Source organism: Martes martes, assembly GCF_963455335.1.
Source record: "Martes martes genome assembly, chromosome: 2".
In the NCBI taxonomy this organism is placed as follows: domain Eukaryota; kingdom Metazoa; phylum Chordata; class Mammalia; order Carnivora; family Mustelidae; genus Martes; species Martes martes.
Window position 1 is genome coordinate 63,259,616 of NC_137889.1, and position 12,333 is coordinate 63,271,948.

General features: G+C 37.5%; 1 protein-coding gene across 1 annotated transcript in view; it reads right to left on the reverse strand.

The window, feature by feature from the left end:
- The window catches only part of SLC10A7 (solute carrier family 10 member 7), a 271,785-nt gene that overhangs the window by 41,834 nt on the left and 217,618 nt on the right, over positions 1 to 12,333 (reverse strand). The window contains exon 7 of the mRNA XM_080796639.1: positions 9,956 to 10,039. Coding sequence (XP_080652765.1) covers positions 9,956 to 10,039 — 84 coding nt within the window. The remainder of the gene's footprint in view (positions 1 to 9,955; positions 10,040 to 12,333) is intronic.

Here is a 12,333-nt window from a genome sequence, read left to right on the forward strand (position 1 = left end):
CTCTCTCTGCCTGCCTCTACGTGTACTTGTGATCTGTCTGTCAAATAAATAAATAAAATCTTTGAAAAAAAAATAAATAAAATCAGATATTTAAAATCAGGACAGGCTGAATATTGGTGATAACTTTTGCTTGGATATAAAAGTGAACCACTCTACTTAAAACCTTACACTTTTGAGAGAAGCTGAACAAACCCTGTAATAATGACTATAGCTGAGACATATTAAGTTTCGAGTCACTCATTATTCTGCATAATTGAACATGAGATTTCACAACAGGCTGAATTACCATGATCCATTAGCAATAATGAGGTCAGGGATCTTCTCCTGACAAGGCTGATGGGGTTCTGTCATCTTCTACTCTGTGGCTAAAAACGTTTAATTCACAATAGAACATACCTTCACAGATACTCAAAAACAAAGTAAACTACTCTCAAGAGAACCTCTGAACAAATGGCTATTAGATCAACTTCATCCATTCTCAAGGACTCAGTAAGTGAAATACCAGTATTAATAAAGGAAATTCTAGCAGAAAGCTGACCAGTTGGCATGAAGTACAAGAACAACACCTTGAAGGCTGGGTGGGCTGGGAATGAAAGAGAAACAGTGTTTTGTCTTGTTTTTAATTTAATTTAATTTTTTCTCAGTGCTCCAAAATTCATTGTTTATGCACCACACCCAGTGCTCCATGAAATACATGCCCTCCATAATACCCACCACCAGGCTCACCCAACACCCCACCCCCACCCCTCCAAAACCCTCAGTTTGTTTCTCAGAGTCCACAGTCTCTCATGGTTTGTTTCCCCCTCCGACTTGCTGAGTGAAATAAGTTAAGCAGAGAGAGTCAATTATCTTATGGTTTCACTTACTTGTGGAGTATAAGGAATAACACGGAGGATATTGGGAGATGGAGAGGAGAAATGAGTTGGGGGGAATTGGAGGGGGAGAAACTGTTTTTTATACATGTAGACAAATAGTGGTTAAAGATTTTAAAAAAAATTAGATCTTGTAATTAAAATTACATTGAATTTATAAAAAAACTTGTGATTTTTCTTTTTGTAGATGTGATCCCAAACCATAGTAATTTAGTTCTAGTGTTCATTTCTTTCTGTAAGGTTAAAATGAACTAAGGGATAGGGACACCTGGCTGGCTCAGTTGGTAGAGCATGGGACTCTTGACCTCAGGGTTATGAGTTCAAACCCCATGTTGGGCACAGAGATTACTTAAGAAAACTGTAGTAAGGTAGAGAGAAGTTAAGAGCAGTTCTGCCACACAATGTTAATGGGCTGATGCATTAGAACACAAATTTTGGATAATAGTGCTTGAGGTACCCAGATGACCCCATGTTCAGATATACCCCTGTGGGGGTAAGTGCTTGCTAAAAGGCTAACAGAGAGACTTCATTTAAGAGGTTATTTCATATCTATTATATTTGGTAGCATGAAACTAGTAGTTGCCCAAATTTAATACAACTCAACTCCTTTAGGAAATAAAATAAGTGGAAGTTACACAGAGTTATTGAAATTGATGCTGTCCTCCAATCTTGTTTCAATATACAATGATTAAAGACACAAAAGTCCTCTCTCTGCAATAGGTTATAGAATGTACGATCCCAATTCCCAAAGCAGGAGTGTCTTCTACCACCACTGACCCCACTGACAAAAATAAACAAGATAAATATGAATGAGGCATAACCTGGAAGTCAAAGCCATTTTAAAAACCAAGACAAATCTCTAGTCATTAATCGACGTTAAAAGCTGCAATTTGACTTAGTCAACCTAATTACCTCTTTCTTCAACACCAAGTACTCAGAGTCTCACAGTATAGCAGGACTCTTTCAATATGGCAGGAAATACGGACTCCTAAGTCCTGCATCCTCTTAGCCAAAACGCCTGTCTTCTAAACACATCAATGTGTTAATGCTGGATACTTAATCTCAATAAAGAAAACAACTACAAAGTTGGAAATCGGACAGACCCACAAGTTAAGCAATAACCCAAGGTGAAAACAGATTGTCTTTCACTGTTTTTAGTCTTGTAGTGATATTTGTCTGTGTTTTCTAAGCAAACCATTTTATAGCTTTGCCAGGCTCCATAGAGCTTTTCTACCTGCCTAAAATTAAATTCACAAAGCGGCTGCTTTTGTAACCGCGTACTGAGAAAAGTGTTAAAATCTCTCCTGAACTACTGGATGAAGTAACATTGATATGCCTTAAAGATATGCTTTGGATATAAATGTCAGGAAACCCCATCTTCTCTTTGTTCAGCCACTTACACTTCCGATACAATCATCCTTCATTTATCAAGAATCTATGTCATTTTAAAATTCTCCAAATTTCTTTGCCTTGTAGAAACATGAAATAACTTTCTAGGAAACAAGCCTTTGCTAGAGATAGCAACCCAACCTGATATAGCTGCCTTAGAATTCCCTCTTTGGGAGGGGGGAAAGAAAGTCAGGAGGAGGTGGGAAAAGGCATTTTTTTAAAAAAAGATTTTTATTTATTTATTTGACAGAGAGAGAGATCACAAGTAGGCAGAGATGCAGGCAGAGAGAGAGGAGGAAGCAGGCTCCCAGTTGAGCAGAGAGCCCAATGTGGGACTCGATCCCAGGACCCTGAGATCATGACCTGAGCCAAAAGCAGATGCTTAGCCCACTGAGCCACCCAGGGGCCCTGGGAAAAGGCATCTTGGTAAGGTGGCCAGTTGTAGCTTTCTTCAGGATCCATGCTAATTCATTTGTACTCAGAGCTCACAGAAACTTAGGAATTTAACATTAGATGACAAATCCTCATTGACTTGCTGTTCCCCAAGGACTGGGAAGGAAAAACATCTTCCTCAGGAAACTTTATCATCTCACTTTCTTCATTTTGATTTTCTCTATTTTACATTAAACAACAGGAGAGCTTAAAGGGAAACTTAGATTTGAATGCCAGTACTTTTAATAAGCTGAGCCACATATCGATTATTATATGAACTCCAAGCTGGAAATCTGAGAAAATATGTCTTAGGTGAGGAATGTTTATATACGGAGATAACTGAGATGTGTAATATCCATCATTTTAGTTTTCTCGAATTTTTTTGGGGGGCATTTTCTTGCTTTTCTCCCTTCTACTCTGTCTTTATATTTATAAATTGATTTTTGAGTGGAAATACGTGATAGATAGTTCTTCATATTAAGTCTGAGTTTTAAATTTATTTTTCTTCAAGGTGACTTGAGATTGTTTCTTCAAGTTTTATCCTCTATTCCACTGAATCTATACATTTACATAAAGTGGTTTGCTTTTTCTTCAATCGTCTGTTGAAATGTATAGCCAGGGATACAAAATCAAATCCAATGTATATAAAACTTTCCTTTAAAAATATTTTATTAAATATTGAGTAGATTCAAAATGATATCTAAAAAGTACAAACAGTAAAAGTACATGGGATATAGTAAACACCCATCATCTACTTAAGTATTATTTAAATTGTCTCATGAGAGAAGTTGTGCAGATATTATCCTGCTCAGTTTACTTGAAAACAAAGGCAAGAGAGCCTGAAAAACTGGCATAAAATGTTAAAAAGTCATTGGGAGGAGGGTGTATGAGCAAGGAATATGACTTCAACTTCCTGAGGGAGGGAACAGAGCTTTATGGTTAAAGGTATGTACTTTGGAGCTTCTTTCTTTGTAGTCTTGGGCAAATCCTTAACTTTCCTGTGCCTCATCTGTAAAATGGATCCAGCAGTAGTGGTAGTGAGGACTATGTTATTAAATAAATGTAAAATGCTTTAGAACCAGGGCCTATACCTGGAGAATAGTGGCTATTCTTATTTCCAAGTCCTGATTTGGTGCTGTTTCTATCACACACTGTCTACCAGGATAGCCCACTGCATAATGCAACAGCTCCTGTCCTCTCAGAGCAACTCAAGTGAAGCAATGAAAATAGTTCATACCTAGTGTAATTTTAGAAATGTAAAATTTTACTAGCATTAACAACATTATCTTCAGCTTCAGCTGAAGACTATTTAATATGAAAAGTCAACCTAAAATTTTATTAGAATAAAGGTGGGGTTTAGTACACTGTTTTGAGAAATGTTTTTCAAAGGTGGTGGAAGTTCTAGTTTGTTAACAGGTATTGTATTCATAAATCTCTCAATATAATACATGAAATAAGTAATTGTCACAAGGATTTAGATGTATCGAAGGGTTTATCAGGAAAAAAGAAATATTGCAATGACACATGTTTAATTTATTTCTAGAACTGACAGAAGATGCAATCTCTCAACCATCTATGGAAAGACGTAGCTCATACAGTCACAGCATCTTTGAGCTAGAAGATAACTCCTGTTCTACATATGAGGTAAGTGAGGGCCAGAAATTGTGTGTACGGTCAGGCAGTGGCAGAAATCAAACCAGACCCTGCATCACACTGCAGTCAGTCAATACTGAGTCCAACCAAAAAGAAGTACTGTATGGGGAAAACACAGAAAAACAGAATAAAATGAACTCTCAGTAACACAAGTAAAAAATTAAATAATGAAGCTTTATTATGACTAGAAGATTAAGGAAAATATTTTCAACTCTTCCTTCCTGGTCTTCTTCTTTTTCCTCTAGTTCCCATTGTTTATTTAAAAGATAATGATTAAAAATCTCTTTTTTAAAGATATACGTACAAATCTAATAGAAATATACATCATGTGCCACCTCTAGTTACAATCGAGAGATAAGACTACCTTGCCTGGGTTCCTTTCTCTGAAGTAGTACATATGAGTCCTTCTAACAAGGTCCCCAAATATCACATCACAAAGTTTTGGTGGGTCAACTAATTACAAACATATACAGAGATAAATGAGCATAAAAGGTCCCTGGTATCATAGAGCTTAAATTCTAGTTTAAGAAGATAAATAGAAAGCAAAAACAACAAACAAACCAACAAGAGGAAGATCATGATCCTAAGCAGAGGTTTAAACTGGATGATATGACACTGACTATTGGGGAGCCACTGGAGCGGGGTAAGGAAAGGTCTTTCTGAGAAGGTGGACAGTGAGATGTTCCAAGCAAAAGGAACAGCTGGTGCAGTTGTTAAGGCAGGATCAGAGCTGGCACGTTTGTGAAACATAAGCAAAGTCAGCGAGACCCAGGTGCAATGGGAAAGTGGGAGAGTATTAGGGAAGGACCTAAAATTACAAGAGGGCATGAAATAATCTTGTAAGGAAGCACAGTAGGATTTCTAGTGACATTTTAAATTGGGGGTCGCAAATTTGAAACAAGATGAGACCAATTATGTGTTTCTCTAGTAAAGCTGGAAATCTAGGCAAAACAGCTACAGTGAAAAGAAAGGCCATGTGTACCCCAATGTTCATAGCAGCAATGGCCACAGTTGCCAAACTGTGGAAAGAGCCGAGATGCCCTTCAAGTGACGAATGGATAAAGAAGATGTGGTCCATATATACAATAGAATATTATGCCTCCATCAGAAAGGATGAATACCCAACTTTTTTTTTTTAATTTGTTTTTTTAAAATTTATTTGGAAGAGAGAGTGAAAGAGCACACATGAGCAGGGGTGATGGGCAGAGGGAGAAGCAGACTCACTACTGAGCAGGGAGCCTGATGCAGGGTTAGATCCCAGGACCCTGGGATCATGACCTGAGCTGAAGGCAGATGTTTAAATCACTGAGCTATCCAGGCACCCTAATACCATCTTTTTTTAAAATATAAATATGTCCTTATTATAATATTTTAAAAATTCCAAAGTGATCAAGTGATAAAAAATTTATACATATATATGGATTTTTAAGCTATTACTGTGACCTTATAAAAATGTTGGGAATATCACACGAATTGCAAAGATATAATCAAAAAATACATTTTATAAACAGAAAGAAAAAAATGTGCACATTCATTTTGAGTGACTTCAATGTATTCAAAGATGCTGGGCTTTTGGAGAACTATTCATTCTAGTTCTAAAGAATTTCTTCAGGATAGTTTTTTTTTTCTTTCTTTTTTTAATTGAAGTACTACTGACATATAACATTAAATGAGTTTCAGGTGTAAAATATAATGATCTGGTATTTCATTACACGCCCCTTCCTAAAGCCAGTGGGTGTGCACAGTCCACACAGGGCACACCACTTGAATACCCAAGTTTTATATCAACATGGACAGGACTAGAGGGGATTATGCTGAGTGAAATAAGTCAAGCAGAGAGAGTCAATTATCATATGGTTTCACTTATTTGTGGAGCATAAGGAATAACATGGAGGACATTAGGAGAAGGAAAGGAAACGTGAATTGGGGGAATTGGAGGGGGAGAGGAAGCATGAGACTGGGGACTCTGAGAAACAAGCAGCATTTTGGAGGGGAGATGGGTGAGGACTTAGGTGAGCCTGGTGGTGGGTATTATGGAGGGCACGTATTGCATGGAGTACTGGGTATGGTGCATAAGCAATGAACCTTGGAACACTGAAAAAATAAAATTAAAATAAAATAAAATAAAATAAAATAAAATAAATAAAATAAACTACTGGGGGCTCCATGAGGATAAATTTGAAGTTTTTTTCAGCCAATGTTTTTATACAGTCCACATCCTACTTTTGAGTATATTTATTAAATATATTAATCATCTCTGCTTCTCGGGAGCTCCCAGATTAATTATAATCGCTCCTGATGAATATTATGAATCAAGTACCATATGAGCACTGGCATTTAGTCTAGAATGGGGCCGTCAGAGCAGGTCCACGGCACACCAAAGGGCATCTTTATACTGTCTTTTTTTTTTTAATATTTTATTTGTTTATTTGACAGAGATCACAATTAGGCAGAGAGGCAGGCAGAGAAGCAGGCTCCCTGCTGAGCAGAGAGCCCGACGTGGGGTTCAATCCCAGGGATCATGACCTGAGCCAAAGGCAGAGGCTTTAACCCACTGAGCCACCCAGGCGCCCCTTTGTACTGAGTCTTAAGGAAGGAGTAGGAGTTTGCTGGTGGGAAAGGCGAGTACCTAAAGCTGAGAGGCAGGGGCAGTGAAGGGGCGTGGCCAGGCGAGGGAGTGGTGCAGGCCTGGCGCAGAAGGAAGGGGACTGTGGAAGGTGACACTGAAGAAGCAGGGTGGGGCTAGACTGTGAAGGGTTTTGTGGGCCACACAAGGAATGGGCAAAAGGGAGCGGGGGTGGGGTGGGAGGGGATGCTTTTTTAAGGAGAAGGACAACATTTGATTTTTTTAGGGCTTTCCTGGAGGCAGTGAAGACATTGACTAGGAATGAGGAGAGGCTCACAGAAGGGACAGGATGTGCAATAATTTAGACGAGAGGTAACGAAGTTGTGACATCCTCTCTGGCGTGTGGGTGTGGTTGCAGACGCCAGATGTAAACGACTTCTGCGGCAGAAATGGAGGCATGTAGTGATTGCCTGGACGTAAGGGAGTGAGGATGTACAGAAAAAGAGGAGGCAGGTGGTTTCTGAAGGTAGAGACTGGGGGTGTGATTATTGATTCCTAAAACTAGAATACAAGAGGTGGGCAGGTAGATGCAAATATGTTTTCCTCTTCGAGAAAAGCCATTAAAGGACTTCAGTAGTGGAAGGATTTTTTAAAACCACCTATATTACTTTTTGACTACTTTTACTATTTTATAATTTATCATAATAATTTACTACTGGGCAAGCAATGATGAACACTCTAACAATATATTACTCTCTCTGGATATATATTCTTGATGGCATAGCTTAAATAACTGTATATGTAACTAAGTATACATATAACCATATATTAAAAAAATATATATATATCTTTAAATATTAGACAAAGGTATTTTTTGTCTATATGTTTGAAGCCAAACATTTATTATCAACAGAGATATCTCCAAGATCCACTAAAAAAAGAATGTGTGAGCCTCGGTTATATAGAACTATTTTCAGAAACAAGAAAATAAGTATGGGTTTAAAGTAATAGTAACCACAGCTTAAATTGTCCAGAGCTGAGAAGGGCAAGCAGGTTCTGTTATGCCTCTATAAGACAACATTTCCCTTACTGTTCATAAAACTCATCCATTCATTCCCTCACTCACCCATTCCATACATTATTTATTGGGTTCCTATCATCTGGGTATGGTGAACAAGACAAATATGGTTCCTGTACTCATGAAGCTTACAGTCTAATGAGAGAGACAAACAGGCAAAGGCCAAGAAAGGAATCAAGGTGCTACAATAAAGACAATAAACAACCAGGGAAACATACTTCAGATAGGTGGTTCAAAGAAGGTATAAATTAAAGAGTCACATGATCAATGAGTTGGGGTGGGAAGGTAGATGGGTAAGGATACTCTAAACAGAAAAATTAAGTAGGAATTGAGAAAAGCCAGGGAAGTAAGAGTGTAGGAAAAGTGGCAAAGAGGTTGGAGAGGCAAGGGACAAAGTTTAGTCAGAAGACCTGTGATGTGAGCAGCACTGTAGAAGTATTTTTCCAAGTATTATTCTATATTTAATTAAATGGTGTTCTTTGAGTACCTTTAAATCATTCCCTCTTCCCCCAAATTTAGTCCATTTTCTAAGTATAACATTAAAATTAAAAGAAAAAAATGGAGACATGTAGCAGGTGCTGTGGGGTGTCACCTGGAATGAGGTGTTTGTTCCCACGTTGCAGGGCATGTTAGTTGTCCCAGAGATCCCAGATGATTTCCTCTTTGGGAACTGCTACTCACACAGCAGACTCTGCCAAGGTCATACCTCTCAGAGCGAGTGGAGGGAAGCCAGTATCTAATGCCTCAGTCAGTACAAGAGTCTATTAAGACTCTGGTCCTCAGTGGGGTCAGTGCAGCTAGAAGCCTTTGCTGGAACTACATTGTCTTGGACCTTCTCCCCGTCCTACGTTTCTTACTTTCCCAAAGGTGTTCATCCCATGGGCTCTCCTCGAGGAAACTTCCTGTATGGAAACCTCTGTTTCACAATCTCTTTCCCAGAGAACCAAGCCTAAGACGATGTGTAAATATTATATGTATATACATGTAACAAGTGCACAGACATAATTTTTTTTCTATTTAATATATCAAAGAGTCGCTTCTCATTTAGTATTTATGGGGAATTTGACAATGATGATGATAGACACTATAGGGCACTTACCTGTGTCAGGCTCTGTGATGACAAAAACTTTACATGCATCCACATTTTAATTAATCCTCACAACAACTCCTTGAGATAGGTGGTATTATTATACAATTTGGTAAATTATGAACTTGGAGCTAAGGAGATCAAATGACTTGCCTAAAGTCACATAGCAAATAAAAGGTAGAACTAAGAACGAGAGTCTAGTTGTTCTTTAACCAACGTTTGTGCTCTTAACCATCCTGACATATTATTTTCCTAAGACTCATTCATTTTAGTGGTACAATTCTGTGCTCCATTCCTGTGTTTTTAAATTTGTATGTTATAATTCAATTACATGCTTATTAACTTGCTATAAGAGGTTAAATATAAGAATTTCTCCCATTAGTCTAATTCAATAAGAATGATAAAGGAAACTAAATTTTCTAAGATCTAATTTTAAGAGCTAATAGAATTAAGTGTTTATTTTATTAATTACATGATCACAAATATGATCACGGCTGTTGAAGGGGTCTACGAAGAAGCCAGCCAGCTAGATGCTGTCATAATGCTGAGACTTTATCAGAAGGAGCAGAATAAGGAAATGATTTGCTAGGTATTTTTAAGCTAACTGCATGGCTATGAAGTACAGATAATAAATTTAAAAAAATCAAGATTCTGTGCAGGCATCCCCATGTAAAGCTATCTGCAAAGCAGATTGATATTAAATAAAAAAATAAAAAGGTGAGAATATGGTGAGGGATGAAACCTGGTGTTTCACAGTCTTTTATGTTTTCTTTTAAATGTCTTTTTCTCTATCTTTTCTCTCAACTGTCCTGACATTATATCAGAATTCACAATTTGACCAAAAAAAAAAAAAAAGCAGATAAAATTGGAGATCTTACCTGTCCAATAATGAGAGGAACCACAACAGTCATAAAAAGCTGAGAAAAAATAGATGTAAAAGGCACAGAAGAGGAAGAGCCAAGCTGTAAAGCAAGAATATAAGAGGAGTTAGAATTACTTTGAATCAGTTATCCAATATTGCTGTTAATTAAATGATACAATAGATGAAGTCTCTTACAGGCACCAAAAATTTGGTAGCTATATACAAAAAGCAAGCGAAGTTACTTTTTTTCTAAATTTAGCACCCAATAGACTAAGTGCTTTACCACTGAATTTTTACGGGAAACTACCATTGAGGAAAAATGATAACTATGGTTTTGTAATTAACTTACATTGCTTATTATTAACTACATTTCTGACTAGTAAAGTTATTCTGTGCTCGTAATGTTTATAATCATATGGCATGATATTTCCCCTATACTCATAGTTTGTGTACTCTTCTCTTTGTCCCAGCTGCAGATTCCTAAAACAAACAAGGGTATCTCTCATCATTCTCTTCTCAAGATCACATTTTCATTTGTGCAAATGAAATAGTTTCTAGCTATTCTATCCTTCAAAACAAAGGCAATGAATCTCACATACCTTTAAAGTGTATTCTTATACAAAATCTAGGAAATGGGAATTCCTGAAACACACATTATTTTTCAACCTAAAATTTCAATATATCCCTTCTAAATGTGTATGTTTTGACGCTGCTCATAATTCCTATTTTTTCCTCCCTCTTCATTTTTTGGTTTGTTTTCACTAATGACTATAATCTTGGCCTCAAAAAGATTCTACTGCTGGGAGCACAGGTAGTGTTTGCCTATAAACACAGCCCCACGCTCATGTTAGTCTCAACCACCAAGAACTGCAGGCTTCTTATTAACTTGTTAATGGCTTTCAAAACCTCCTTCTGGTTTTCAAACCTCTTTGGACAAACAATAGACTGCCCCATAGATGCTTATCGTTTTTATGAGTCCCTTTTGCCGTCAGGTTCTTCCAAGTCATCAATAATGATCTCCTGGGAACTTGAAACTTACTTACACCCTTCCTCTGTAGACCAAACCTCAATTTTCATATTTACCTCAGTTTAATTAAACTTGAAAGTACCTTTTGGAAGACAAATGTTGTGAAAGAATTGGAGGTAGTGGTGACCAAGGGCACTGAATGTTAAATAAAACAAATGAAATCTCTAGATAAATGAAGTCAGTAGCTCAGAATAAAATGACGTGGGATCAGCGTTTTCGCCGATTTCTAATTCCTGCGTGAACTAGCTTACCGAAATATTTTCTCCACCCTGGGGTATTCTACAAAAATCTGCCTCCATCCTCAGCCCCTCCGCACATGTGCACACGCTCAACATGCCAAGAATGTATGTCCTCCCCATCAAGGCTTGCCTTCACTTCATACTAGCTTCAGTACTGACCACTGGCTGTGAATTTAACTCATAAAAACTATAGCCTCTAACCTTTTGCTCCATAACCAATATAAACTAAAGAAATGAAGAAAGACAAACAGAAAAAGTAAAACTGTGACAGAAACGTGAACACATAGGATTCCCGGTGTGTTAAATGCTACATCGTTGTTAGATGTTTCTTTTTACGCAAAGCCAAAGTATTAAAAGCTAATAATCACAACATATTTTAGAGCAATGATGTTTTTGAAGTGCAAGGCATTTAACAAATATGTATTTCTTTCCACAAATAGTAACCCTAAGAATGCTCCTGAGGTAAGAATTAAACTTTTAAAATTTTTTTTTTTTAATTTATTTATTTGTTAGAGAGAGAGAGCAAGCACAGGCAGACAGAGTGGTAGGCAGAGGCAGAGGGAGAAGCAGGCTCCCCGCCGAGCAAGGAGCCCGATGTGGGACTCGATCCCAGGACGCTGGGATCATGACCTGAGCCGAAGGCAGCCGCTTAACCAACTGAGCCACCCAGGCGTCCCAAGAATTAAACTTTTAAAAATGTATATTTTATGGTGAAATTGAGGGATTAGATGAATAGAAAGATAAATTTTAAAGAACAGCGTTTTCAAGTTCAAAAACATCCAGCTCAATGCTCAATCCATAAGGTTCACAATGTATGGAGAGAGGCAGTAAGATTCCAGGTGATAACCTTCAAGTAAAAGCTGTCAGTTCTTGCCTGGAATCTCACGGATAATCTCACATATTTTGTTCCCCTTTCTATCTCAACTCTACTGTTACTTAATGTGTTCTTAAAATGTTTTAATGAATAACCATATCAAGCTATATTCCCTCTGTAGGCCCAACGCTTAATCCAATACCTGGAAGAAAGAGTAAATTTGCAAATAAAGCTGTGCACAATGAACAAATGAAGTAATCTGTAAATATAAGATGCTAAAAAGTGCCAAACTCTTATTCAAAGTCATATCCCTA